The sequence below is a fragment of the Talaromyces rugulosus genome, chromosome V, assembly GCF_013368755.1.
Source record: "Talaromyces rugulosus chromosome V, complete sequence".
Classification (NCBI taxonomy): domain Eukaryota; kingdom Fungi; phylum Ascomycota; class Eurotiomycetes; order Eurotiales; family Trichocomaceae; genus Talaromyces; species Talaromyces rugulosus.
The window spans coordinates 4,727,786-4,752,884 of NC_049565.1; the positions used below are offsets into that span (position 1 = coordinate 4,727,786).

At 46.3% G+C, this 25,099-nt stretch overlaps 11 protein-coding genes across 11 annotated transcripts; 8 read left to right on the top strand and 3 right to left on the bottom strand.

Annotated features, from left to right (window-relative positions):
* Positions 1-168: 168 nt before the first annotated feature.
* Positions 169-792, bottom strand: TRUGW13939_10159 (uncharacterized protein; the record flags this gene model as incomplete). The annotated part of the gene is made up of 1 exon (XM_035493272.1): positions 169-792. One exon carries the CDS (start codon positions 790-792, stop codon positions 169-171), a length of 624 nt encoding a protein of 207 aa, XP_035349165.1.
* A 564-nt stretch (positions 793-1,356) lies between these two features.
* On the top strand, positions 1,357-4,756 carry TRUGW13939_10160 (uncharacterized protein; the record flags this gene model as incomplete). Its single annotated transcript, XM_035493273.1, has 2 exons — positions 1,357-4,294; positions 4,353-4,756. The coding sequence occupies 2 exons, from the start codon at positions 1,357-1,359 to the stop codon at positions 4,754-4,756; spliced, it is 3,342 nt and encodes a 1,113-aa protein (XP_035349166.1).
* A 482-nt stretch (positions 4,757-5,238) lies between these two features.
* TRUGW13939_10161 (uncharacterized protein) lies at positions 5,239-6,538 on the top strand (the record flags this gene model as incomplete). Its single annotated transcript, XM_035493274.1, has 5 exons — positions 5,239-5,257; positions 5,410-5,545; positions 5,622-5,793; positions 5,854-5,865; positions 5,927-6,538. The coding sequence occupies 5 exons, from the start codon at positions 5,239-5,241 to the stop codon at positions 6,536-6,538; spliced, it is 951 nt and encodes a 316-aa protein (XP_035349167.1).
* A 753-nt stretch (positions 6,539-7,291) lies between these two features.
* Positions 7,292-8,457, top strand: TRUGW13939_10162 (uncharacterized protein; the record flags this gene model as incomplete). The annotated part of the gene is made up of 4 exons (XM_035493275.1): positions 7,292-7,316; positions 7,375-7,474; positions 7,526-7,675; positions 7,734-8,457. The coding sequence occupies 4 exons, from the start codon at positions 7,292-7,294 to the stop codon at positions 8,455-8,457; spliced, it is 999 nt and encodes a 332-aa protein (XP_035349168.1).
* A 1,665-nt stretch (positions 8,458-10,122) lies between these two features.
* TRUGW13939_10163 (uncharacterized protein) lies at positions 10,123-11,931 on the top strand (the record flags this gene model as incomplete). The annotated part of the gene is made up of 3 exons (XM_035493276.1): positions 10,123-10,249; positions 10,305-10,967; positions 11,018-11,931. The coding sequence occupies 3 exons, from the start codon at positions 10,123-10,125 to the stop codon at positions 11,929-11,931; spliced, it is 1,704 nt and encodes a 567-aa protein (XP_035349169.1).
* Positions 11,932-11,960: 29 nt separating this feature from the next.
* TRUGW13939_10164 (uncharacterized protein) lies at positions 11,961-13,678 on the bottom strand (the record flags this gene model as incomplete). Its single annotated transcript, XM_035493277.1, has 2 exons — positions 11,961-13,424; positions 13,478-13,678. 2 exons carry the CDS (start codon positions 13,676-13,678, stop codon positions 11,961-11,963), a joined length of 1,665 nt encoding a protein of 554 aa, XP_035349170.1.
* A 1,315-nt stretch (positions 13,679-14,993) lies between these two features.
* Positions 14,994-15,261, top strand: TRUGW13939_10165 (uncharacterized protein; the record flags this gene model as incomplete). The annotated part of the gene is made up of 2 exons (XM_035493278.1): positions 14,994-15,171; positions 15,227-15,261. 2 exons carry the CDS (start codon positions 14,994-14,996, stop codon positions 15,259-15,261), a joined length of 213 nt encoding a protein of 70 aa, XP_035349171.1.
* Positions 15,262-15,379: 118 nt separating this feature from the next.
* On the bottom strand, positions 15,380-16,451 carry TRUGW13939_10166 (uncharacterized protein; the record flags this gene model as incomplete). The annotated part of the gene is made up of 5 exons (XM_035493279.1): positions 15,380-15,492; positions 15,546-15,778; positions 15,832-15,925; positions 15,987-16,068; positions 16,197-16,451. 5 exons carry the CDS (start codon positions 16,449-16,451, stop codon positions 15,380-15,382), a joined length of 777 nt encoding a protein of 258 aa, XP_035349172.1.
* Positions 16,452-16,943: 492 nt separating this feature from the next.
* On the top strand, positions 16,944-20,706 carry TRUGW13939_10167 (uncharacterized protein; the record flags this gene model as incomplete). Its single annotated transcript, XM_035493280.1, has 9 exons — positions 16,944-16,999; positions 17,053-17,278; positions 17,327-17,386; positions 17,439-17,741; positions 17,798-17,978; positions 18,027-19,578; positions 19,631-20,164; positions 20,221-20,412; positions 20,460-20,706. The coding sequence occupies 9 exons, from the start codon at positions 16,944-16,946 to the stop codon at positions 20,704-20,706; spliced, it is 3,351 nt and encodes a 1,116-aa protein (XP_035349173.1).
* An 844-nt stretch (positions 20,707-21,550) lies between these two features.
* Positions 21,551-21,915, top strand: TRUGW13939_10168 (uncharacterized protein; the record flags this gene model as incomplete). The annotated part of the gene is made up of 2 exons (XM_035493281.1): positions 21,551-21,648; positions 21,708-21,915. The coding sequence occupies 2 exons, from the start codon at positions 21,551-21,553 to the stop codon at positions 21,913-21,915; spliced, it is 306 nt and encodes a 101-aa protein (XP_035349174.1).
* Positions 21,916-22,282: 367 nt separating this feature from the next.
* On the top strand, positions 22,283-24,818 carry TRUGW13939_10169 (uncharacterized protein; the record flags this gene model as incomplete). The annotated part of the gene is made up of 7 exons (XM_035493282.1): positions 22,283-22,651; positions 22,708-22,974; positions 23,028-23,535; positions 23,584-23,711; positions 23,764-24,297; positions 24,348-24,408; positions 24,469-24,818. 7 exons carry the CDS (start codon positions 22,283-22,285, stop codon positions 24,816-24,818), a joined length of 2,217 nt encoding a protein of 738 aa, XP_035349175.1.
* Between the last annotated feature and the right edge of the window lie 281 nt (positions 24,819-25,099).

Sequence of the window (25,099 nt, forward strand, 5' to 3'; positions counted from 1 at the left end):
TAGGGGGGTATCAAAAAAGGGCTAAAAAATAGAGGCATGGACTAATACTACGTGAATGACATGTTTAAATTGTACAAATACTTCTAATCAGAACGTACACCGGGGGGGTATATGGGCCATTTTGACACGGCAAATAAGAAATGACAATGGGAGGTCTTGACAGGAGTATCAATCATCATGGATAATAATCCCTTGCTCTTCGTAGGTTTGTTGGTCTTGATTGCCATTTGCTTCCGAGTCGTTATCTCTTTCACGTGGAGGGAGAGCTCCGAGTCGTGGAGCTTTCCTTGGCCCAGATTCTTGATCGTTATCGACGTTCATACCGTCTGTGTCTCCATTGGCGTTTTTATTATTCTTGTTTTTCGCTGCCGCGGCTTTGCGCTTTTCACGCTTTTTCCTATTCCTTTCTGTCTTCTCGTCGTCCTTGCGTTGGATTTCCGATTTCTTTTTCTCAAAGACTTCGTCTGCTTTTTCCCGCTTGATCTCGTCGTCCATCAGTCTCAGACGTTCGTATTCTCGGCGCCGACTGGCTTTGTAAACGTGGAACTCGCCCGAACCTGCACCGGCGGACGAACCCTGCACATTTGCGACGATTTCGGGGGGAGGCGCAAGGGAATCGGCTGTGCGGTGTGTGGACGTGCCGGGTAGACGGATGTCCTTGCTCGGATCTTTGAAAAGACTGTTGATCTGGTCTGCTTGTTCAGAGACAGGAGTGAGCTGACGTCGCTTTGTTGGTCGCTTGCTCTTGGGATCGGCGCTGGTAGGAACTGAGTCTTTCCCGGGTTCGGACATGATTGTGTTGTTTGTTTTCTCCTCTTTTTTTCTTGTTTCCTGTATAGGGTCGCGGCGTAAAAGTTCTACTCGCGATTCGACGCGGCTGTAACGTTGAAGATGAGATGCTGGTTGCTGAAATATTTTTTGGAGGAGCCCGCCGCAGTCGCAGTCGCAGCCTCGCCGCTGATTAGCGCCGCAGCGGCCGCATTAGCTTCCCCGCGCCGAGCCAGCCATCACCATCGTCAACTCCAATCATTAATCTTTGATAGCTATCTTCGTCTAGAGTTGGGACACGCCTTTAGTCGGAAAACTCATCGACTGTCTGGTTGAGCTTGTCTCATCCACGCGGTGCCTGAGCTAGAAGAGTCGTTCTTGCATGAGGCATTATCGGCACTATTCATGTGATATTTCTTTGACGTCAATTGATGATAATGAGAGATCAGTTTTATCAGATTTTACCACCCAGCTACCTGTCTCCTTATTTGTCCCTCTTCATTAGTCTCCAACCTGCTACTCTTTAGCTTCAAAACCCCATATCATATGCGATTTCAACTGTAACTGGCTTTGAGTGCCGTCGGCGAAATGGCAGCTCCAGGTGGAAATGGCTTTGGCAGAGACGCGAACCTTTCCAGCGAGCCTCTTAGAAGATTCTATATTGACGATATCTGCGCTCTCAAGTCCAACAGGTCGATGGTGGGATCAGTTGATAGGACGTTCTACGATGTCGAGTCACACGGTTCACTTGCAGACTACACTCTTATCGTTGCATCTGTTCCGGTCCCTGAAGATATACAGTCTCAATTCATGATATCAGGAGTGCCGCCAAAAGGATTTGTCTTTGTCACCTGGAACGAACGCAACGAGGGCTTTTCACTGGTCTCTGAGGACGATATTGAGCTTATTGGCCGGAACCTGGACATTGGAAGCCTAGTTAAACGTGACCAGAATGGCACCATGTGTGGCACTGTCATTAGTGTCTCTCCAAAATACACACTTAAACCGATTACCTATCGGGTTGTTGACCCAAGATCAGGCGAAAGAGGTCCAGTCAGATTCACAAGAAAGCGATCAAATGGCCTTGACGGGACGGGGTTCCAGAGGGGGGATACCACAGGTCCGACTCTGCTCACTAATGTCGACCCAGACGATCTAAAATATTCGCCCGAATATGCCAAGGGTGACTATATATTACATCGACAGAAACTTGGCCTTATCCGAGCCGTCACCCGTGATGTTGTGGTCATGCTATGCAACCAAACGGTCGTGGTAGTACGAGACCCTTCTCTTATTCGTATGCCTTTGAACGTCATTCCTAGCAATATACTTGATGTACGATCTGACCCTTCTGTCGCACCGTGGGAAAGAAACCAGTACATATCAAATCACAGACCTGTCGCTGGCCATCTGGTGCAGACACCTCAAATAAATTTGGCGAGTGGTCGATGGATACATGGACAATATTCAATTAACCATCTTGAAGGGAATATATTGGCTGCCCCACTAACTGAGGTCCATGTTGATTGGATATGCTCAAACGTATTTTCAGCCGGCCAGTCTGTGACTGGAAATGGACCTGATGATGGAATCCTGACACCATCCGATCTACAACAACATACCAAAGTCTATGATCGCTTCAAAGTTCCTCGGGGAGCCTTTGAGGAAAATTCCGGGCACGCGCGTAGTTCAATACTCGCTGGGGACTACGTTTGCTTTCGAGATGCTGCTGGTGCGGCAGTCAAATATCCACAATTTGATCACATCCCTCCGAGCGAAACGTTCGGTTACGATACGAATGTATTTAGCGTATTAGATGCAACCTTTGAAGTGGTAGTACGGTGGCAGGATTTGTCCATAACAACTGAGCCATCAACGTCTCTTCATAGGCTCTCAGGGTTCGAAGAGGAGATCATGCCGGGCACGATTGTTGCTCTCAAGGAACAAACCCACGTTATTCCGAACACTTATATTGACCCTTCAGCGTTTCTAAATGCTCATCTTCCTCCGACAATGGATGATTCTATTTTAAGGTTGGGCAAGGTTGGAGTAGTTCAGGCTGTAAATAGTCGGGAACGGGTTGCGTTGGTTCGTTGGTTTAAAGAGCCAAACGTAGAGCTTCTTCACGGCGGACACGTTCTGCGGCCATCCTCGGTTTTTGGAGAACTAGAGGAAGAATCTAGTATGATTTCTGTTTATGAGATCAGCAGCCACCCCGGACTGGACAGGCAGATATCCGACATGGTTCTGCTGGCCCCAGCGAAAGTTCACCAGTCTATTTTATTTTCACAACCAACACATGATCTATCGGCATTTGTTGGCCCTTGCACACTCAGCTACTTGGGGCTGCTCAGTTTCTGGCAGATCAACTATTTCCTAAATGATATCAGAAAGGTTTGGACCCAGACAGCATGGTTCCAACGCTCTATTGAGATCGATAGGACTATTATTCCACACGTCTTTTTGAACTCTGATACCATGGCAGCTTATGATATTTGCCAACCACTTGACTGGATTGGGCACATTGTCGGACTAAATCTTGATGGAACTATCACTGTTCGATTGGGGGCACTTGAACAGTGCCGGGATGTTCGTGTTCCATTTGAAGGAATACTACAGGTGTTGGACGAAGGCATGGAGGAAGTTGATCATGATGAAGTGCCACATGAAATACTGAGAGAACTTTATACTGAAGTGGATGATTTCGAAGAAATGGAAGAAATGGAAGAAATGGAAGAAATGGAAGAACCGGGAGAACTGGGAGAACTGGGACTGGGAGATACGTGGATGTTGGACATGGGTGTTGAGGAAGCTTTTGCGAGGTTTAGTTCCCTAATCCTCTCGCAAGAGGAAGAGGAGTGGTCGACAGACCACGACGAGGATGAAATAGAGAGCCTCGTTTCTAACGATGACTTTGGGCCAAGTCATGACATCGTCACTGAGCATGCCTTGGATCCTCCTGTCATTCCAGCTAGTGAGGTCACCAACGAACCTCTACCTACTGACGCCGTCAGTGACCCAACGCCCAATAGAGTGATTGGCAAACCCTTGAGCTTTGCCATCATGGACACGCCGCCTCCGGCCGACCATCATTTCTTTCACTCTAGGATGGCTGATGAAGGGAATAATTCACTTTCGCTGCGTCGTCTCGCCAAAGAATACAACATTCTTGCAAGCTCGCTTCCCCCCGGTATCTTTGCTCGGACATGGGAGTCTAGCATGAATCTTTTGCGTGTTCTCATTATCGGACCAGAGGGAACACCATACGAGTATGCACCCTTCATTATCGATTTTCACTTTGATAGCAAATTTCCGCATCAGCCTCCACTTGCCTTTTTCCATTCTTGGACAAACGGAATGGGTCGAATTAACCCGAATCTGTATGAGGATGGCAAGATCTGCCTGAGCATTTTGGGCACATGGCCATCAGTCAACCCTGATGAGACATGGTCGTCGACGAATTCAACACTGTTGCAGATCTTGGTTTCAGTCATGGGTCTCGTTCTAGTCAAAGACCCTTTCTACAGTAAGCCTACCCACCTTTGATCGCCCCCCTCTTTGCTCATGTGCTGACATGCATTTAGATGAAGCAGGATTTGATAAACTTGCATCAGAAGGTGACCGTCGCATTGAGTCCAGCCAATACACCGAGAAAGCGTTCGTCATGACCCGTGCTTTTATCAAACACGCTCTAGAGAAGCCCATGGGTGATTTTGGGGATATTATTGCCTGGCACTACCTTCCGGGACCCGAGGCAGATGACCGGCCCAATCTGCTACAAAGGGCCATCGCAGAAGCCCGCAGAATGATAGATCACCACAATGCCCAGTCTGATCAAAAGGAGGAAAGCGATGGCGCTCCGGCCTCGCCGTTTGTTGCTCGGCTTAGTCTTGGAGCGGTGGTGATGCTCCGCAGACACCTTGACGGACTGGAAAATATTTACAAGCAGAGCGAGATTGAGGACGACATGGATCCAATGGAGTTATAGTCTCTACATATGTAGAGCGGAGTGGTCATGATTTTACATAGAGAAATTGTTTTAGCATGCCAATACCCTATGCGTTTTTGGACCGTTTCTTTTATTTAGATTTTTTTTCGGTTTGTGAGATTCCCTGGTTGTTTTGCAGAATTGGGAATATTTGAAGAAGCAATTCAATTCTAGAAATACAATAATCATAATAGTGAAGGTGAAACTGGTCCTGGAATAAAGAAAGCGTGTTTGCAGCGCGGGCACAAACAAGGCCGGGCGCGAGTTGTTTGTTTCGCAGCCGTCGGAGCCTACTTCTTCTTCTCCCTCCTCCCCTCTTCCATTTCGATCGTATTCGCAACCTGTTCAGAAACGGTTGAACTCTGAAGCTAGTTGCATTTCATCATCTGCTATTCATCGCCTTTTGCGATCCCTGATTCGCGTCTTGCTCTCTTTTAATTTCGCTTCGCGCCGAGACTATCTCTCCCGTGTTCTCTCGCGTCATGGGCTCTTATCGCGTTGGTAAGGTTTCTCGCAGTTTTGATACCCAAATCCATCACATTTTATCATTGTCGTGCTCTGTTAAAGCACTATTAAATCGCCTCTTTTCCATGTTTCAAATATCTGCTTTTAATATATCAGAAAGGGGAACGGCTGGCTGACAAGATGGATAGAGGTGGCGTCCTCCGGCCGCGCTGGCTGCAACGGCCCAGCTTGTAAGAAGAACAAAGTAAAGATCCTAAAAGGCGAGATCCGTCTAGGAGTCTGGGTTGAAACTGAAAAGTACCAAAGCTGGTCTTGGCGACACTGGTTTGTCTACGCTGAACAAAAAAACAAAAAGAGCGCAAGCGATGAGCAAAACGACTGATTTTTTTTGGTCTGATAGGGGCTGCGTGACTCCCAAAGTCATTTCAAACATTGGTGATTCCATTGATGAAAATGGATCGCCAAACTTTGATGTGCTAGACGGGCTTGACGAATTGCCCGAAGAGTCCCAGGACAAGATCAAAAGGGCTGTGAAAGAGGGAGAGGTCCCGGTTGAAGACAGGACCGTTGTTGTAAGTAGAACCTCCTCTTTTCAGAAGATATGCAATGTGAAGCTAACAATATTTTTCCAGGCTGACAATGAGGTAACTGATCCTATTCGGCTGGTCGCTGGCTAGTACATTGCTAATCAAGTATTACCAACAGACCACTGCAGCAACAGAAGAACCTGCCAAAGCCACCAAGGCTTCCAAGGCCAAGAAGCGCTCTCGTGCTGATGGCGAAGAGGCCGACGAGACTGCCCCAAAGAAGTCAGGCAAGTCCACTGGTAAAGCAGCAGCAGCAGAGGAAGAGGCCTCTAAAGAAAAGCCTACGAAAGCTACTAAGGCTTCCAAGACCAAGAAGCGCGCTCGTGCTGACAGTGAAGAAGCTGCCGAGGTTGCTCCAAAGAAAGCACGAAAGTCCACTGGAAAAGCAGCTGCAGCGGAGACCGAGAACGGCGCCGGTTCTGACGATGAAGAAGCCGACGAGGTTCCTTCAAAGAAACCACGGAAGTCTACTGGCAAAGCTGTAGTAGAAAAGGAGACATCTGAAGAAAAGCCTGCTAGGCGCGGTAGATCTCGCAAGGCCGTCGAAGAGCCTGTCGAGAAGGTTGCAGAGCCCAAGAAGACCGCAGGACGCAAGAGGAAGGCCTCTGTTACTGAGGAAGAGGGCGCCGATAATGCAGAGCCCGAAGCCAAACCAGCAGCCAGGAAGACTCGTAAAAGCGAGGCTACCAACGGTGAAAAGGCCAAGCGCGGTCGCCCTAAGAGGGCTTGAGCTTCTGCGAAAGCCGGGGGAGTCTTGCTGCTCAAGCGCTTGAACGAAACCCCTTTGATTCATTTACATACTTTCGGTTCATCACTGCCCCCAAACAACCATCCATCCACGACGTATTCTGAAGGACTTCTCCTGCGTGTTTATTCGATCGTTCTTGTTTTGATGTGCGAAGCAGGGTCATTGTATTAGTTTCATGTTTTTAAGGTTTTTAATGGCTTCTAATTCAATGGAATACATTCATCGTATTATTCTGTGGCTGTACCAAGGCGCGAGCGGGCTGCGGCTCGCAGATCGGTGGAGACCCGCAATACGAGATTGCCTATTCGGGAAGCTCGTATTCTCCCTTCGACACGATCGACACCAAATTTTGCCTCTACGGTAGCCTGTCAGATTTTCCCGTCCGTATCTTGTCCTAGAACCGTAGTTTTCTAGAAATATGCTAGTCAAAAGGGAGAAAAGTAGAGGGGCTCGTATTGACGCTGTGTCCGGATAAGGTTTGGCGAGAAATACGAGCTGTGCTCTAGCTTTGAGGCTGTTCTCAGGAAAACGAGGTTATTTCCTATTTGGGTGACAGCCATATTGTTCGGCTTGGTATATAAGGATGGTGAACGGAATACCGTTTTGGTCAGATCAATTATCAAACAACCCATACTCGAACTATAAGCGTTGATTTTAACATTGAACTATTCGATACTTGCACCTTTTCCATCGATTGATTGCAACAATACTAGTTGACAGCATTAAAACACCAACATGATTGAACAACGAGACGATTATCGTGAGTGTAAAGTCCTTGAGATAATTAATCTGCATTCGATCGTTCTAACTTTACACAGAGCCAGATAGTTTCTGGTATTATGCACCCAACAAGGGTGCCCCCATAGCATTTGCTATTCTCTTTGCAGTGTCCGGATTGTGGCATTTATACCTGTGCTTGTTTGTTCCTCCATCTCACTATTGAACTTCTGGCACTAATAATTTCCAAAGCAAACTTCGCTGCTGGAAAGTCACCGGGTTACTTCCCTGGTCCGCGATCCTATTCACCGCCGGGTTTATCTTTCGCGCCATCGGGGCTTTTGGAAACTGGGATAAACTCAACGTCTATATTGTAAGCCAGTGTCTTCTACTTGTGGGACCGTACGTAATTCCTTCACCGTTCTCAAGGCATGACTTTTTTTTTCTAACATGAAAGTAGACCCATTTACGAAGCCGCAAACTTTTTGACCTTGGGCCGTATCCTTTACTATATCCCTTATCACGCGCCTATTCACCCTGGTCGAGTCTTCACAACATTCGTCGCCTTAGGTCTGATGATAGAATCGCTGACAGCGAGCGGCGCTTCTCTCGTATCAAACACGTCGAACCCCGAGTCGGTGCAAAATGCCGGAAAATCTCTCATGAAAGCATCATTGATCCTTCAACTTATTCAAATGGCTGGCTTCGTTTCGATTGTACTTTTATTCTACCGTCGTTGTTCGCGAGACGGTCTCTTGGCCGACAAAATCAAAACGCCGCTTCATGTCTTGCTCGCCAGTTGTATTCTCATCTCAATCCGCACAGTCTACCGAACGGTGGAATACTTTGATGCTGCGAGCCTTACCGTGTGGAATGTTGACCAGATGAGCTCGATCCTGAAGAACGAATGGTACTTTTGGGTCTTTGAGGCTATGATCATGTACGCCAACACAACCATGCTGAATTTGCTCCATCCCATGACAAAGCTGCCCGAATCGAATAAGATTTACCTGGCCAAAGACGGTGTTACGGAGGTTGAAGGCCCCGGTTTCCAGGAACAGAGACCGCTTTTGATGACTTTTATCGATCCGTTTGATGTTGTGGGCTTGGTGATGAGGAAAAATAGGCATGAGAAGTTCTGGGAAGAGGGGGGTTCTGCCAGAGTGAAGACTGGCGAGGTTTAGATTTGGTATTTGGAGTTTAGGGAGAGACATTGCTGGTGATTCCATCATTTCATGTATTGGGCACTGATAAAGTTGTACGAAACAATAACAAAATCCCAGCTACCAGCAGCTAGGGGTGGGTAGTCATTGTTGAGTTGGTCTTTTGGCTGAAATTCCTGCTACAGCATGTATTAGATTTAATTATGTTGCGTGAAAATATTCATTTTGTATCGAGTTAACCTTGGAAAATATTTCGTGATATCGGAGGTTTTCAAGATCATTTGTTGGCAGCTGAGGATAAATTATAGATTGATTGTCCAAGAGACTGATAGATGTTTGGTGTAGTTGTCAATATTATTCATACCTCTTGCTAGGTTCGACTGAAAAACGCTACGTTAGTTGAGGAATCCAACCAGCCAGAGCTTTCTTTTCAAGGTCTGCCCATATCCTCAGGATTCCTGGCTAGTAATAATCTATGTCGGCACTATACCTATCTTCTTTACTAACACTTCCCTAGCATTAATTTTTGGATTTCGAAAGTTGAGGTGCAGTACGGTGTTAGGGTTCTGAGAACCGCTTGACCAAGAGTTGACGTTTTGTAATATCAACTGTATCAGACAAACCGGGAGCAGGCGTGGGGAAGATTGCCTGAATCCTTAATATTAGCTTTACTCCGGCTCAAAATAGAGGCCCACTGAATATATTACTACTGGAATACCAGCAGCAGTACGCCGCCATATTTCAGCACGGACAGCGACTCTCCTGGAGATTCAAGGACCCTATCGCCTGAAGTTTAAATAGATTATATAAAAATATGCTATTTACAATAATTAAATCGGTTTACAAGAGACATCATTGTGTGATATTCCAGTTGTAATCTTCATTGTCAGAATTGTTCTCTTGTATAAATAGGTCTGCAGATATCCAATTAAACAATCAATTTTACATAGATAATGTATTTTTAGTGTTGGGACTACCAAAAAAAGCTCGTCATGGAACAGCTGCTTCCGATTTTAAATCATTCCGTCCTATCTCCCCCACATGCTATTTCTTCCTTACCAGAGTCTCATCGTGATGCTCATGGCCAATTCAGATCGTCAGTCCATCGCTGCGGGCACATCCACGTCACTGGCAATTCAGAATTCCTGAGCTACTCGTCATATACGAGCCTTTAGAATTCATGAATTACATAGATGGGGCTATACCATATGCCTAACCACCAATAGATCTCAATCTGACCATAGTGATCGGTATCGTCCATTTTCTTACATTCGCGACACTGCAAGCCCCATTGCGGTCAACGCCAAACGAACGCAGTCGCATCATTCTCCAGCTGGTGGTAATTACAAACCAGACAAATAATGGTTAATTTTACTAGTCTATTCTCGTCAAGTTGAAACGGCGCTAACTCAGCAAGATGAGTGACCACGTCTTGTTGGCGCTAATAGAGGCAGCAGTCTAGTGGTGTTAACCCAGCCTACCAGTTGACCTTATTGGGTCGTATAGTTAGCTGCAATTAGCTTGTGCGACACAACGAGTTCAGCACCTTCACCTTCACCTATAAAGTGATAGGTCAGTCAGTCATGATGAGGTTTTTTCCACACCACAGAGGTACATATGCATTTCACACTTCATGGCATGCTGTTCTGAAAACTCGACCAAAGAATATCTTTTGCCCAAATATCAATGCCACCCGTTTATCCAGACGAGACGGATGATGGTTCGTCAACGTCTAATACTGGAGTCTTGAGCGACTCGTCTGGGCCATCTGCCCAGTCGATGGCTCAACAGACGACGGCCAAGAGACCGCCAAGTAACTTGTACCCCATTTAACATCGGTATATACTGCAGTGCTGACTTGGATTCAGTTTCACCACGAGAATATGTCGAAGCCATAGTCTTCCATTCCAAACAAACTATTCAAGACACGCTTTACCCTGGAGACGTTTTTGAGGACTTAGGTCTCTACCTGAAAAAAGGGGTACAGAGCTTTAGACCACCGAACAACATCCAAGGGACCTTGCACACCATCGACAAGGTTGCGGGACGTAGTCTTGATATCTACTCCAATGCCTCGCAATGTGCCCAAAAGCTAGACGAGGACAAAAATTCCAGGAGATGTCAAATTATTTTCCTAAACGGATACCCCTCCCCACAATGGATTAGCACAATTGGCGCTCTCTGTCGCACTGACCCTCAGTACTTCAATACTCATCTGCGATTTCGATGTCGGAGGGGCTATTACTCAACTCCCACTTTACGTTCAGGTCTAGAAAACATCATAACACTTCGATTCGTCACCCTAGGATCGAGAGAAGATAGATTTGGCCAGTGTGACCAAGACCAGGTAGACGCATTGAGGTTGGGTGGGGAGAGGGACATGGGCAAATACGAGCATGATCTTATGGTAGGCAATGGACTTGAAGCCGGAGATTCCATAGTCAGATCGTTCTCAGTTCTAGACGACAAGAATTTTTTCATTGAGCAGGAAATGTCCATATGTCTCCATAAATACGAGGAGGGCTGGATAAGTAAGCCCCCTGTTGGTTAACTTTTCTACAAGTCTAATGATTCATCGCAGTATTGGTAACTATCGATGCTGGCAGCGATCTTTCGAAAGGGCCACAGGGACCATGGCTGACACAAGAAGATCGTCATTCTCCCTCACCATGGACGATTTTCGCCCCAACTATCCAGCATAACCCTAAGGTCTGGATGAGATCCAATCCAGCAAAACCTGCAACTTCAACCAAGTTCCAGGAAAGGTTTCCACAAAGCGCCCAATTATTAGCACAATATTGTGGGGAGGCTCTGGACACACAGACAATGGTTCTTGATCCGTTTTATGCGATCACTGATCTTTTCCAATTCTGCGCATTCTCAGAGATCCAATTCATGAACGTGATGGAAGCTAAGATTAAGGAGGACACGGATCATATTTCTCTAATGAAAAAGAGCCCAACATTATCAAATCTTTTGTATTGTCAAGAGATTGTTCAAAAGCACTTGACTCGCCTCCAAGAGACAGTGAGGATTATCAAGTGCTCAGGTGGCCCATTGTGGCCACACGTTGAAAAAGGTCATCCGCGCCAATACCAAAAGGCAACTAGAGCCAAAGATAGATTGTTGGAGGATTATGAGCAGCTGGTTGAGCGAGCAGAAGTTATCCTCGAGCGCTGCTCAAAGGGGATGGATGTCATCATGAACAATGTCATGCTGGCAGAGTCCAAAAGAGCTATACTACAAGCGCAATCAGTTGTAAAGTTGACCTTGATCGCGTTCTTCTACATCCCATTATCGTTTACGTGTTCGTTTTTCAGTATGGACATTGTGGGCTTTGAGCAAGGAATTAGCCGGATTTGGCTTTGGTTTGCTGTATCTGTACCTGTGCTTCTGATTTCGATCTCATTCCTTTTTCTGGATCGTCAAAAGTTGAAGGCGATTTGGTTGTCAATAAAGAGCGTTGGCGTGGACCCGGGGAAATCAGGTAACTAGGACAGTCATTTATTTCATTTAACGGTATATTAATTCTCTTTCAAACTCTCCGGAAGATCATTCTCCTTGAAGAACAGACTCGCTATCGCCGCAAGAACAGCTTCGGCTGTTGCGATATAGAACACAACATGTAATGCTGTCATATAATCTTCTTGGGCTTTCTCCTTCTCTGGAAAAGGAAGAGCTTGTACCGCATTAAAATCTGTCCGCAGAGTATTGAGCAGCGGCCCGGCCCCTGCTTCATTTCCAAAAGACGACCATAGACCGTCTTTTAAAATTTTCTGAAATACTGCTGTTGAAATTGTCATCCCAATAGCCATACCTGTGAATCTGAAAAAGTATCCAGCTGACTGCACGCTGGCTTGCTGATCATCCGTAGTGGAACTCAGGGACGCCATTAACACTGTCACCCAACTGATTCCGAAACCTACACCAGAAATACCTAAAAACACAAATGGATACCATGAAGGCGACGAAATTTCCAAGAGCAAGAGCAGTGCGGCGCTAAGAACAGCAAATATCTGACCTAGGATGTTAAGCCAATAATATTTTCCTGTGACCTTAACAAGGATCCCAGCAAGCATAGTTGAAGCAGCAGCTCCAAAGGCTTGTGGAATGAATCGAAGCCCCGCTGCTGTTGTGGAATGGCCTAAAACCTGGAGGTATATCGCTATATAGAATTCAATTGTCAAGTATGACATTGAATTCAAAAGATAAAATATTGACGAGAGGTAAATATTTCGGATGCGTAAGAGCCCCATTGGCAAAACAGGTTCCTTGGCGAAATAGATATCCCAAACTAGAAAAACGATGAAGCTAAATAGCGACAATGGCAGCGATACCAATACCAAAGTAGACTTCCAAGAACGAGAATTCCCTCCCGACTGAAGTCCGAGTTGGAAGAGTACAATGGCGAAGAGGATAGCTATTCCACCGACGTAATCGAGACGACGAAGACTCGAAATATTTGACTTCTTCTTTGGGATTTCCACGAGAAACCAGGCACCTATGGCCAAAACTATTGTGACTGGAATCTGGATGAAGAATGCCCATTTCCACCCTATAGTGTCATTAATCCCTCCACCGTATAATCCCCCAACAGCCAAGCAGACACCAAACAAAATTCCGCCTACTGCTTCTGTGATGCCTCTATTTCGAAGCGTCACGACGTCGGCCTCGATGAACGATACGACTGACTGCATTACGCCAGAACCAAACCCCTGTATGGATCTGCCAAGGAGCAAAACCCACAATCGTGAGCTCAAACCACAGAGAAGTGTTCCAACCACGAAGATGGCACCAGACCCTATCAAGCAGTATCGGCGACCAAAAACATCTGCCACATGACCTGAGAGGGGATTCGAAGCAGCCATGCCAATCAGGTATGTTGTTGATATCCATGAGAGGTTCGAGAGAGAGTGAAATGATGCCGAGATAGGAGCTAGAAGGGTGGCAATCATAGTCTCATCTAGGAGAGGGAAAACTAGCATGGTCTAATAATTATGATATTAGTACTGAGAGAAAGGAGCGCGAGGCAATGGGTTACCCATATGATTCCGAGAAGCACAGCTACCCGAGTTGTCGACATCTTTGAGGCCTCATTTTCCAGCGAAGCGGCTAGTTCTGCCTTCTCTTCCTTACCTGGAGACACGTACTCAGTCATTGGTTTATGGCCCAGCGTCGCAGGCTTCGCCAAATGTGGCAATTCTTGGTCGCCCTGAGGCTGAGCCACGGAGTTGGCCGCCATTGAATTCTCAGCGCCTAACGACCGGTCCTAGGCTTCAAGCTGGATAACCCTAATAGAGGCAGGGAAGTAATCACAGTTCCAGTCTTTGATTTCAAGAACTTGAATGCTGTAATGGAAAGGAGATTGGCACGGTGCCCTTCGAAGGGTACGTTGTGCGACACTCGACTTAGCGCCGTGACGAGAACGACGAGGCTGAAGTAACCTCAAAATCATTGGCTGTAAGATCTGCGTAAAACCCAGAGTAGAAACAAAGAATAGTAGAAACAAAGAGGACGTCCATCAAAGCGGGGTCGCTTCCAACTGGTGGTGGTTTTAGACCGTGTCACATTATTATCACGCGTCATGAAATCAAGTCGCACAGGAAAAGAAAAAAAATCGGAGTGTTGGCTTAGGATACCAACCTACCTAGCTAAAATTGTTTAGACCAAATAATACTTGTCTCTTGGGGTGGTCAGAATGGACGAATCGGGTTAGGGAGCCTACCAGGGTCTTTCGGGGCTGAGGCCAATAGTAAAATTTGTACGGAGTTATAGAAATAATATGGGATTAATTTGGATACAAGCTAGGTTACTTGAGATCCATCTATTCATAGACGAGATCTGAATAGCCTTAACCTAGCTATAATAGAAAGTATAATGCAAGGAAAGTGATATATCACCTGCAAGATAATTCTATATTTCATAGAACTCCGCGGCAAGCGCTGGCCAAATCAGGCTGGAATCCAGCCTTGACCCAATTGGACATGTCTACAGTATTTCATTCTTACTATATTCTTTTAATAACCCAGCTTTAAAATATTTGAAAACTATTTTAGAAAGTAAATTTGCAAATTTTCTTTATTGAGGATAGAAAAGGTAAATATATTAAGAAATCACAGTTGTAGACAACAGTTAGCTCAAATATTACTAACAAATTATCCCCTAGATATTATTTTTTTAGCGCCATCAGTGAAAGTATGACCCACTTTTAAATTGTTATAGATACCCCAGCTAGCCAATAATAAATATTGCGCAAAACTACAATTTTGACGCTATTTTCATACTAACCCCACCCTTAGTGGTATATATTGATTACAGGTAATTACTATCAGCGCTTAACCTAAAAGAATTTAGCTGGATGCCCTCAGCCCAAACTGGGTGTCTGTATCACACCCCCAATAAATAATAAGTCGAACATTGTAAACCGCACAAGGGTAGGACCGAATAATTTTAATTTCCCCATATATTTACAGGAAGAAGCAGACCCCCCATCCAGCCAGTGACAGTCGAAAGAACACCGATATCATCTTCGCATATCCCACTAAAGGCTACCCAGCATGCCAGACGTTGTATCTAAAGAAAAGAAGCAGCCTTGGAAGGCCTTTGAGAGCAGTTTTGGTCGTGATGGAAAGAGTCCTATTACGTACGATGCACCAAAGGGTTCCAAGCTCGAGATTGCCGGGACTTCGGGAGAATTGAGCCTGGACATTCTCTATGACACGGGAGACTACAAAGGTACGTGACAAGCAGATTCGAAATATTGTGATAGTACCTGACAGCTTCGTCTAAGACTCTGCTCCAAACACTGATAATGGTGGAAAGTGATGGTGAATTGGTACGAAATTAGTAGGGAAGGTTGTTTTCATGAGGAAAGGAGTTGAGCTTGAAACTACTCTAGCTACAAATATAATAACTCTCACCCAATCGTTCAAGTTGAGAGACGTTAAAACAGTTGAACATCATCTTCGAAGTAAGCAACGGCTCGGATTTCGATTGTTTCCCTGGGCACAGCGTCGTTATTTACGCCTGGTATTTGAAACGACGAATGAGGAACTCCTTTCCTAGGATGTAAGTCAATGGCAACACTATAGTTATCGAGGTTGAAATACCGTGGCGAGTGTGCGGCTTCGCATCTCCTTGAACGAAAACCCATGCTTCGGAATCCTGCTGCTCGCTAACGTAGTACCACTTTTGTTCTGGGCTGAAGTGGATGTATTCGTTATTGATGGTGAAGTCTTCAAACACAACATCGCCAATTTCGATTGCGTCAATATCCAAGTTCGAATTATCGCACAGGGCAAGCGGCCAGCGTCTGATGGGTCCCCTAATTGGTCTCCAGAGACTTATATATGTCTCAGTAGCTGATATGATTTTTCAACTTCGTCACTAACATACTTGTAAAACCTATAGTTCTGAGAGGGCAGTTCGCGGACACCCATTTTGTGATTGAGACCGCCTGCTAATTGTCTTGCCCAGTCTTTGCTTATATCTAGATAACCTTAGTGAAGTCGTAATTTGAAAAAAGAAAAAAAAAACATCCTAGCACGTACCAATATGAACCATTGTTGTGGGCTGATTATGCTCATAAGTCCCTCCTGTTGCGATCGGAAAAGCTTCGTGCTGCTTGCGAATCTGCATTCTGTCATCTTCTTAATTCTAGAACCAGATTTGTACGATGCACTTGCCACATATTCAAATATCTGAACGCGAAATGCGCCAACCAGTCGTTGTATTACGCCAGCCGCCTCCGGCATATATACAGCGAGGATCTTGTCCTCATTCTCAAAATCTTCATAGGTCATTTTGGTGTGGAAAGGTACCAATGCGAAACCATTCTTCTCCATGTTGAAATCATCCTCATGGCCACGGATGTCTTCAATGATGTTCTCACGGTACTCAGCCTGAATATTTGTCCTACGAAGCCCCTCAGGAGGTTCAAATTTGAGAGAATAGGGTCTTTCGTGCTGGAAAAGCTCCTCGTTGGGCAAAAAGCCCAGGGCCGCGTGAACAGACATGTTGAGTATCAAAGAGCCAAATCAATTATAGAGTAGCAATTCAGAACCCCCCTCGCAGCGGACATCTAGGGTATTCTAAAAGCCCTTGCTAGTTATTGGCCAACACACCAAAAGCTGTCACAATCGCAATCACACCTTAGCGCCCGAACCCATGTTCAACCTGCAGCCGCACAGCGAAGCCACCATGTGACATGGAACGGTAAAGTATTCCATGCCATGAGAATGGTCGAACAGCGATTGTATGAACAGGGGGGCTGCAATATTGGCTTCCCCGCCGCAAATGGGTGTGCCACGCCGGTTTCGTTTTGTCTCCGCTCAAGGTCTTTCGCCAACACATGGAACTGCATGGGCAAACGAATCTAGAAAATACAGCACCTTCTACGATATTCCACGCCGACTCTTGCCTGTAAGGCCGAGAGAAACATCGTCGAGCGGGACAGGAGCAATTAATTCCATACTCAGGTAGTGCATAATTCAAAACGCCGGGCGGAAATGTCAAGACCGACCGAACTGCCGCAAGTCTATTGTGGCCCTAGAGTTCAAACTTTGTAGGTCCAAGATTCTGATCGTTGGTCGTCAAGAAAGCCCACTGATAATAAAGATTTGTTGCAATACCGGGCGTGGGAACATCTCCTCCAGACAAATGGAGCGATCTGAATGAAGACATCTGGCCAAAGTCTATACAGACAGATTCTGCTCCTGATGTTGGCATCTTCTATTTCCCAAATGAGCTGGTCACAGAAGATCAGGGTTTCTCTTGGGAAAAGGTCGAGACGGCTGGCGCTAGTTTTCTTGGGGCTCTAGAACGTTTCGTCCAAAGCAACCAGGTAGGCCTCTTCGCACCTCTGACTTTATCGCTAACAATTATCTGAAAGCTGAATGGCTGTCCAATATTTCTCGCTGCGCACAGCACAGGTGGCATCATTTTGAAGCGGGTAAGCCTTTTTAAAATGCTCTTTGGCCGCGCCGTCTTTGCTGACTTAGCAGGCTTTGTGTATTGGCTATCACAATCCTCAACGTTTCCGTCCTCTTCTTCAAAATATCGCTGGGATCATTTTACTTGCATGTCCTCACTCAGTCTCAGATGATCCCGATGCATGGTCGAATATTCCTTTGATCTTCAAAACATTTTTGAAGTCGAAGGCGAAACACGTCATAACTCGACAGTCATCGATTGGCTTGTCAAATGACTGTCTCAGCTTTCAATGGGCCATAGGTGAAATTCCAGTCTTGAGCATATCCGAGACAGTGAAGACTCGCACTGGTGGAATTCTTAGTCACAAAGTAATGGTTCGTCAATCTCTAAGTTTTACCTTTTACCATGTTGGATATTAACATGACGAAAGCTCGTCGATAAAGCCTTTGCCAAAACGAATGCAAAAAGTGAACAGATGCTTCTGTCCAAATCAGACCATGCGAATATATGTTGCGTTGAGACTGGTAGCACTGAGTCCACTACCATAACTTCTTTTATTGAGTCGGCGGCGAAGAAAGCAAATGACAAAATTAAAAGAAAGTCTCAGGAGTGTGAGTTGACCAAAGATGCAAGGTTAGCAATATTTCTTACATTCACAGACATGATGCCCATCGGACTTGGTGAATCTACAGTTCGAAGCAAATCAAGCTCAGGATCACTGGAACGAGAAAAGATAACATACACGGGCACAAACTCGTCAGCTCCCGTACACATTTCGCTCGTTACAAGTAACGAAGGGACTTCGGGCTCCACAGTTGGCAGCTTTCAACTCTTGCCCACTCTCACGGACTTCTCTGTTGATAAGATGGATCCAAAGTTACCCTGCTTTGTGATGCCGCTGAGTCGGAACCTTGTATTCTCTGGCCAAGCCGATGTGCTGGAGCAACTTGAAAAATATCTATCACCTATCAGCGACGACTATTCTGCCTCGGATGAGTCAGAAACCGGTAGTCATCTACGAATGTTCGCACTTTGCGGCCCAGGCGGCATGGGGAAATCTCAGGTCGCAGCTGAATTTGTGTATAAGTCCAACGAGCTGTTTGATGCCATTATCTGGATATCAGCTGATGAGCCAGTAAAACTCGCTCGAAGCTTTGACCAAGCAGCAGTCGCTCTTGGATTGGTGGAGGCGGACTCTATGGAGTCTAGGGATCATATCTTGACCCGAGATGCTGTATTGGGATGGCTCGCAAACCCTATCAAGTCATATAAGCAACGCGAAAACGCTCAATTCAATGAGGCGACTTGGCTATTAGTTTTCGATAATGTGGAAGATCTTGATATGCTTGACGAGTACTGGCCAGCATACGGTTCTGGGTCGATTCTGGTAACAAGCCGAGACCCTCTTGTGAAATCCTATGGTTATTCTCTCAGGCGTGGATTAAGTATGCCGGCACTCGATACCACCGAGGGAGAAAAGCTGCTCATCAAGTTAACCGGTCGAAGAAAACTGAGCAGCGAAGAGCGGGATAGTGCCGCTGCGATAGCTGAAGTTCTCGGTGGCCTTCCCTTGGCCATCGTCCAAATGGCTGGTGTGATTACACGTCAAGACCTAACTTTCTCTGAGTTTCTGCTCAGGTATCAAAAAGAAAGTGTCCATGCAGAACTTTTCAACCTTAAGGTCGGACCTTCGAAAGCTCGCGCAGGCTATGAGCACACAATTGCCTCTGTTTGGGCATTAGATAACTTGGAAGAATGTAGCCAGGCCTTGCTGCAGGCTATGTCCCTCCTCGATCCAGATAGTATTCCCGAGTACATTTTAGAGGAGAACCCGGCCGCAAGTACATGGCCCGGCTATCCATCAACGACCGCGGAGTACCTGAACGCTCGGACAGAGCTAATCCAAAGATCCCTGATTATACGCCAAAAGGACAAGACGCTCAACATACATCGGCTTATCCAAGACGCAGTCAGAGCGAGAATGACCGATGATGAGTTCAGCAACGCGTTCAGCTCCATGTTATCCTTTGCCTCAGCTGTCTGGCCATATGAGGAGTTCAGCTTTGGGAATGAGATATATCGGTGGGCTCGATGCCAGGAACTCTTCCCTCACATCCTCAAACTTCAAAGCTTATTCTCCAGGTTTAAGTTACCAACAAATTTAACGCAACATCATTTGGATGGCCCCAAGCTTTTTATTGATACTGCATCGTAAGTTTCCGACCCAGCTAGAAGTTACCATTGTTAATTTTTTTCCCTTCAGAAACACCAATATGTGGGGCCGCTTAGACGATACAATTCCTCTTCTCTATCTAGCAGAATTGATGTGCGATGCCCTTGCGGATGGGAATGAAGACGGTCCGTCCACACAAGATCTGAACGACCAGCTGATCGTACTCTACCGAACCATAATTTATGAGCGTGGGGTTCGAGCTCTACATACCAATGACCCAGAGGGGGCCTTACTGAATATGGAAAAATTCAACCAGCTTGTGCGCGACAGCTATCAAGACAAGTCCCGCGGCACAGACCAAACACTTGGTGTCTCCTGGAACGAGCTCGGCAACGCCTATCTCCAGAACAACGACGGCGTCAAAGCGGAAAATTGTTTTCTCGAATCTAAGCGGTCTTTGGAAGCCCTGGATGGCGCAACACGAATAAGTATCTCGATGCCCCTGATCAATCTCGGCTTTGCGGCTCTGGTTCAGGGCCGGGAAGCCGAGGCGGATGAGATCTTCTCTCAAGCGCTGGCAGATCGAGAGAAGGAATATGGGGCCAACGACAAGATTTCATTCGTGTAAGGACCATATTTCTAAGTTACCCTTGACGTAGATGCTAATCTCAAACGTATAGGACAGGTAAACTTCTCCTGGGCTATGGCAACGTAAAGCTCGCGCAAGGAAAACTCGACGAGAGCTTTCTGCTTCACCATCGCTGCCTACAGCAGTACAAATCAACGGTAGGAAATAACCACCACCGTACTGCCGATGCCTGCGTGAAAGTAGCTTCTCATTATATTCGGCTTGAAATCTTTGAGTCAGCCTTGTAAGTAGCCCCAAAGCTGACTGATTAACAATCCTAACAGCAATCAGAGCATTACTCGATCAGGCCATCAAGATATACACCACGGGCGGCCATCCGTACTTCATCGCGGAGCACACGCGCGCCCGCCGGAATCGTGGGATCCTGTTCGAGCGCTTTGGAAAGCCGACCGAGGCGAAAGCCGATCTAGATATTGCAAGGGAATTATGGAGGACGATGTGTCCGGACGACCTGAGGAAGTTTGAGGATTTGGAGAATAAAGATTTTGATCAACGGATCATGTTTTGGTCGAGATGATGGTGGATATTCAAGGAGTGAGTGAGGTGCACACAATTCTTCCCTTTGTCTATAATACTGCTCAAGAATCTATACATCTGTGAACGATGCCATCCACATTACCATAACTCGATTCCTACCGTAGGCAATGTGCACTTAGAAGTCTCTTATTCCAACATTTCTGAATAACTGGGTCAGCTGAGTGTTCTTCAGTGCGAAGAAGAGAAGCAAGGGCGGTATGGCTACGTAGTCCGAGTATCAATTGTAATATTGCCACAGCCTCCCTCCTTTATTCTATATGACTATTCCGCCAATACTCATATGTATGGGGGGTGTTTCAGGATGGCTAACGGCCATATTTGTTGCTATGATGATATAGTTAAACAATTAAGAATTCTTCCACATTGGTTCTCACTCCGATTGAAGTTGAAATCAGCATTGAAACAAGGGGCTTTCTCTTTTATTCTGGAAATCTAACCATGGCCGCTTCCTCTCGCCCGGTGACTGCACTGATGGTCTAGATCAGTTTATGTACTGGATATTTGAACATAAAATGGCAGAGTTCAGATAAAAACGGCGCGATATTATTGATAGAGGGTAGAGAAATTTCCTAATTGGGGTAAGCCGATTCCTCTTTGGGAAGCAACCCTAATGGTGGCAACGTGACACTCGGAAGGAGGCTCCTTCCTCGCTCGTTCTCATCTACCTCATTTGTATCTTTCAGTTACTTCCCTCTTCATCTCTTCCTTTCTCATTCCAGTCCCCCCTCCGCTTTCAGGCTTTCGATCAACTTACTCGTTTTTCGTCTTCCCCCTCGTTTAAAGTACCCATCTACAATCTTCTTTGCCTTCTTCACTCTGCAACCATGAGCGGAACAGGAGTACTCGTCTTCTTGCTGTTATGTTTGCTAGCATTTCTTATTTATCGGCTCGTGCGTCGAGTCAAAAAGCAAGCCGAAAAGCTGTGAGTATATCTCGCCGATTTACAAATACCATGTTACCTGCTCACGGCGAATTATCTAGCAAAGCTCAAGAGCAGGCCATCCAGTTGGTTCGTCTGGAAATCTCACGAACAGCAGCAGCAGCAACCCAAACCGAGCCACCTTTCGATCCCAACGCTACTGAGATCCCAATCACTGAGCCTCCGCCTGTGTACAATCCATCTACACCGCAGCCAGCTTCGATTTCATGCTCGCAGAGTGCAGCCAACGAGGGCGGCGCTCAGCGCTAATTTCACTCAATGCTTCGAATACTAGGCGGCCGGTTTTGAGCCTGGTGAGAACCCATCCCGTTTTCTCTCAATATGGGTTCGTCGAAGTTCCGAAAATCGTTGTCCTATTTATAGTATGGTAGCAAGCAAGACATCGGTATCGTTCAGGTTGATAGCGATAAGGCGGTTGTCGGGACAACAACGACCGTAGCCCGATCGGGCGTCAACACAACCATCCAAACAGCCTTGTCACATTCCGTCGACGCACACTCCAGGTTTATTCTCAACCTAATCGCAACTACGTCCAATTTTTAATTCGAGAAATTATTTATCAGCAAACGTGATATCGAAGAAGAAGAAGAAGAAGAAGAAGAAGAACAAAATCACCATGACTCCGCCAAAACCGGCGTCAAGCCAGACGTCGCTATTTCAGGTTTATCTCCGATTGCGACCGCCAATTACCAAAGAAGAAGCAGCAAATGCCCAAAGATGCGAGCGATACCTGAATGTTGAGCCCGTAGATACTCAAGATGAATCTCAATCACATAGTGATCACCCTACGCACATTACCCTGCAACCACCCAATGACTCTCGCAAACGCGCCGTCGAAAAATTCGCCTTTACACGAGTGTTCGAGGAGGATTCCAGGCAGCTTGAGCTATTTGAGAGTACTGGAATGGCATCGCTAATTGATGGAGTCCTGAATGAGGGCCGAGACGGTCTCGTTGCTACTCTTGGAGTTACTGGCAGTGGGAAGGTAAGATTTGAAAACATAGTCCCCCTTACAATTGCCGATTCTGACGGTCACAATAGAGTCACACTATTCTTGGATCCAAGAACCAGCGTGGGATAACGCAAATGTCTCTTGACGTCCTCTTCAGATCCTTATCGGGCACCATTCAATCTGCAGACAGCTTTGAGGACCCTTCCCTCCTGCCATCACTGAGCGCATCCGACTCCTCTGAGGCTCAGATATTTTCGGCCAGAAATTTCATTCATAGCATTTATGGGGACCCAAGTGAGCGAAGCCGCGCCTCAAGAGCGCAAACGCCCATGTCTAGATCCCAGACTCCAATGACGGTACGAACAATTACCGTATATTTATGGTGGCACAGGTACTTACAAACATGCAGGAATCATTTCCCACGCCGGTAATTCCACGTCGTCATTTAAACCAACGTTTAGCGGCTCTCCCAGTAACCCCCGATGTTTCCCATCTTTCTACAAAAGTGGATTCGTCCGAGCATGTCGTTGTTGTGTCAATGTATGAAGTATACAATGATCGCATATTTGACTTACTTTCGCCGTCACTTGTGCCCGGTCCTGGCGGAACCATGAGTCGGCAGGGAGCAAACAACCAGCGCGAAAGACGGCGACCATTACTATTCAAATCCACAGAGGGCTCGCCTGATAGGAAAATCGTGGCCGGCCTACGAAAAGTAGTTTGCAGTACCTACGAGGAGGCCATGATGGTCTTGGAGACTGGCCTCAATGAACGTCGAATCGCTGGCACTGGGAGTAACAACGCTAGTTCCCGAAGCCACGGATTCTTCTGCCTTGAGGTGAAAAAGAAAGTCCGCGGTCGTCGATATGGTGAGGTGGCTTGGGCTGGCAACACACTCACAGTGGTAGATCTTGCAGGTATGCCTACCTTTCAAACAAACATAAGATCGAAGCTGACGATACTAGGTTCCGAGAGAGCTCGAAATGCGAAAACAGCCGGTGCGACATTGGCCGAAGCTGGCAAGATTAATGAAAGCCTGATGTATCTCGGCCAATGCTTGCAGATGCAAAGCGCCTTCCAAGAAGGGAACAAGGTAACACTTTTTGCCTCGTTATAAATCTAAGATACTAACTGTTTAATCATAGACCGTCGTTCCGTACAGACAGTGCAAGCTCACTGAACTTCTCTTCTCCAACTCATTCCCGTCTTCCCACACAGCATCTCATAATCGCCATCCTCAAAAGGCCATTATGATCGTTACCGCTGATCCTCTGGGTGACTTTAATGCCACGTCTCAAATCCTTCGTTACTCGGCCTTGGCGCGAGAGGTTACCGTTCCTAGAATTCCTTCTGTTACAAGCACAATCTTATCGGGTTCCTCTGTATCGTCACAAAGTCGCCCACAAACTGCAACAGGGCGCACTACTCCATACTCGGCGTCTACGGAAGATCTTGAGGAAGCTGCGCGGGAAATCGTCCGCATTACCGACGACTGTGAAGTGCTCATCCTCAAGCTTGCAGAAGAAGAAATTGCTCGTCAAGAAGCAGAATTCAAACTCAAAGCTACAGAGGAGAAATGCCTTTCAATCGAGCAAGAAGTACGTGAAGAATGCTGGGCAGAAATGGATGAAAGAATGCAGGAGGAGCGGAAACGGTGGCAGACAGCGTGGGATCAGCAGGTGAGTTGCACCATTGAACTGACTCTTAGGTTGAGCTAACGAAATTTTAGACTGGTCGGAACGAAGAGCACCTTGATAAAAAACTGGAGCTTGCCTCACGTAGCATCGAGAGTAAGTCGGACTCTTTTCATAACATGCCTACCAAGACATCACATACTAAACATAACCCAGTCTACGAAGACCCTGAACCTACTCGCGATGAGCGAGTGGATGAACTGGAACGAGAAAACGATTATCTCTATAGCAAGATCGCTGCTCTTGAGCGTCAACTGAACGCCCAGTCTCCTACTCACAAACCCAAAGCCGCGCCCGCGATCCGGGAAAGCAACGGTGACTTCAGTCTCCTCAGCAACGAAAGCAGCGACCTAGAAAACATACTTCAAAAAGCAAGCACCTTCAAACTTGCGGAAGAATATCAATCGACTCCAAAAGCAAAGACCGCTACTACTGCGGCGAGCGCAAAGAAGCCTAGAAGAGTAACAGCCAGAAAGAAGGACCTCGGGCCAGAGGATGATTTATAGTCACCGTGTTTCACCTTTCTTATCCACCTTGGCTCGTCTTTTCCTTTCATTTTGTGGTCAGGTTGTCATTCTCATAGTTCTTTGGTAAATAATACTTGGGATTAGGTCACGGGATGGATTGGCTACGTCCTTATGTATACACTTGAGGCTTGTTTTGACGCAGCGTTTGCTTTTATGATGCTTTAATGTTCATACCCCTTGGTCTTTTTTTTGGGTTACTATACATATATATGATCTTTAATCAACGTTCATTACTCCCCCCTGTTCAATTAGATACATAT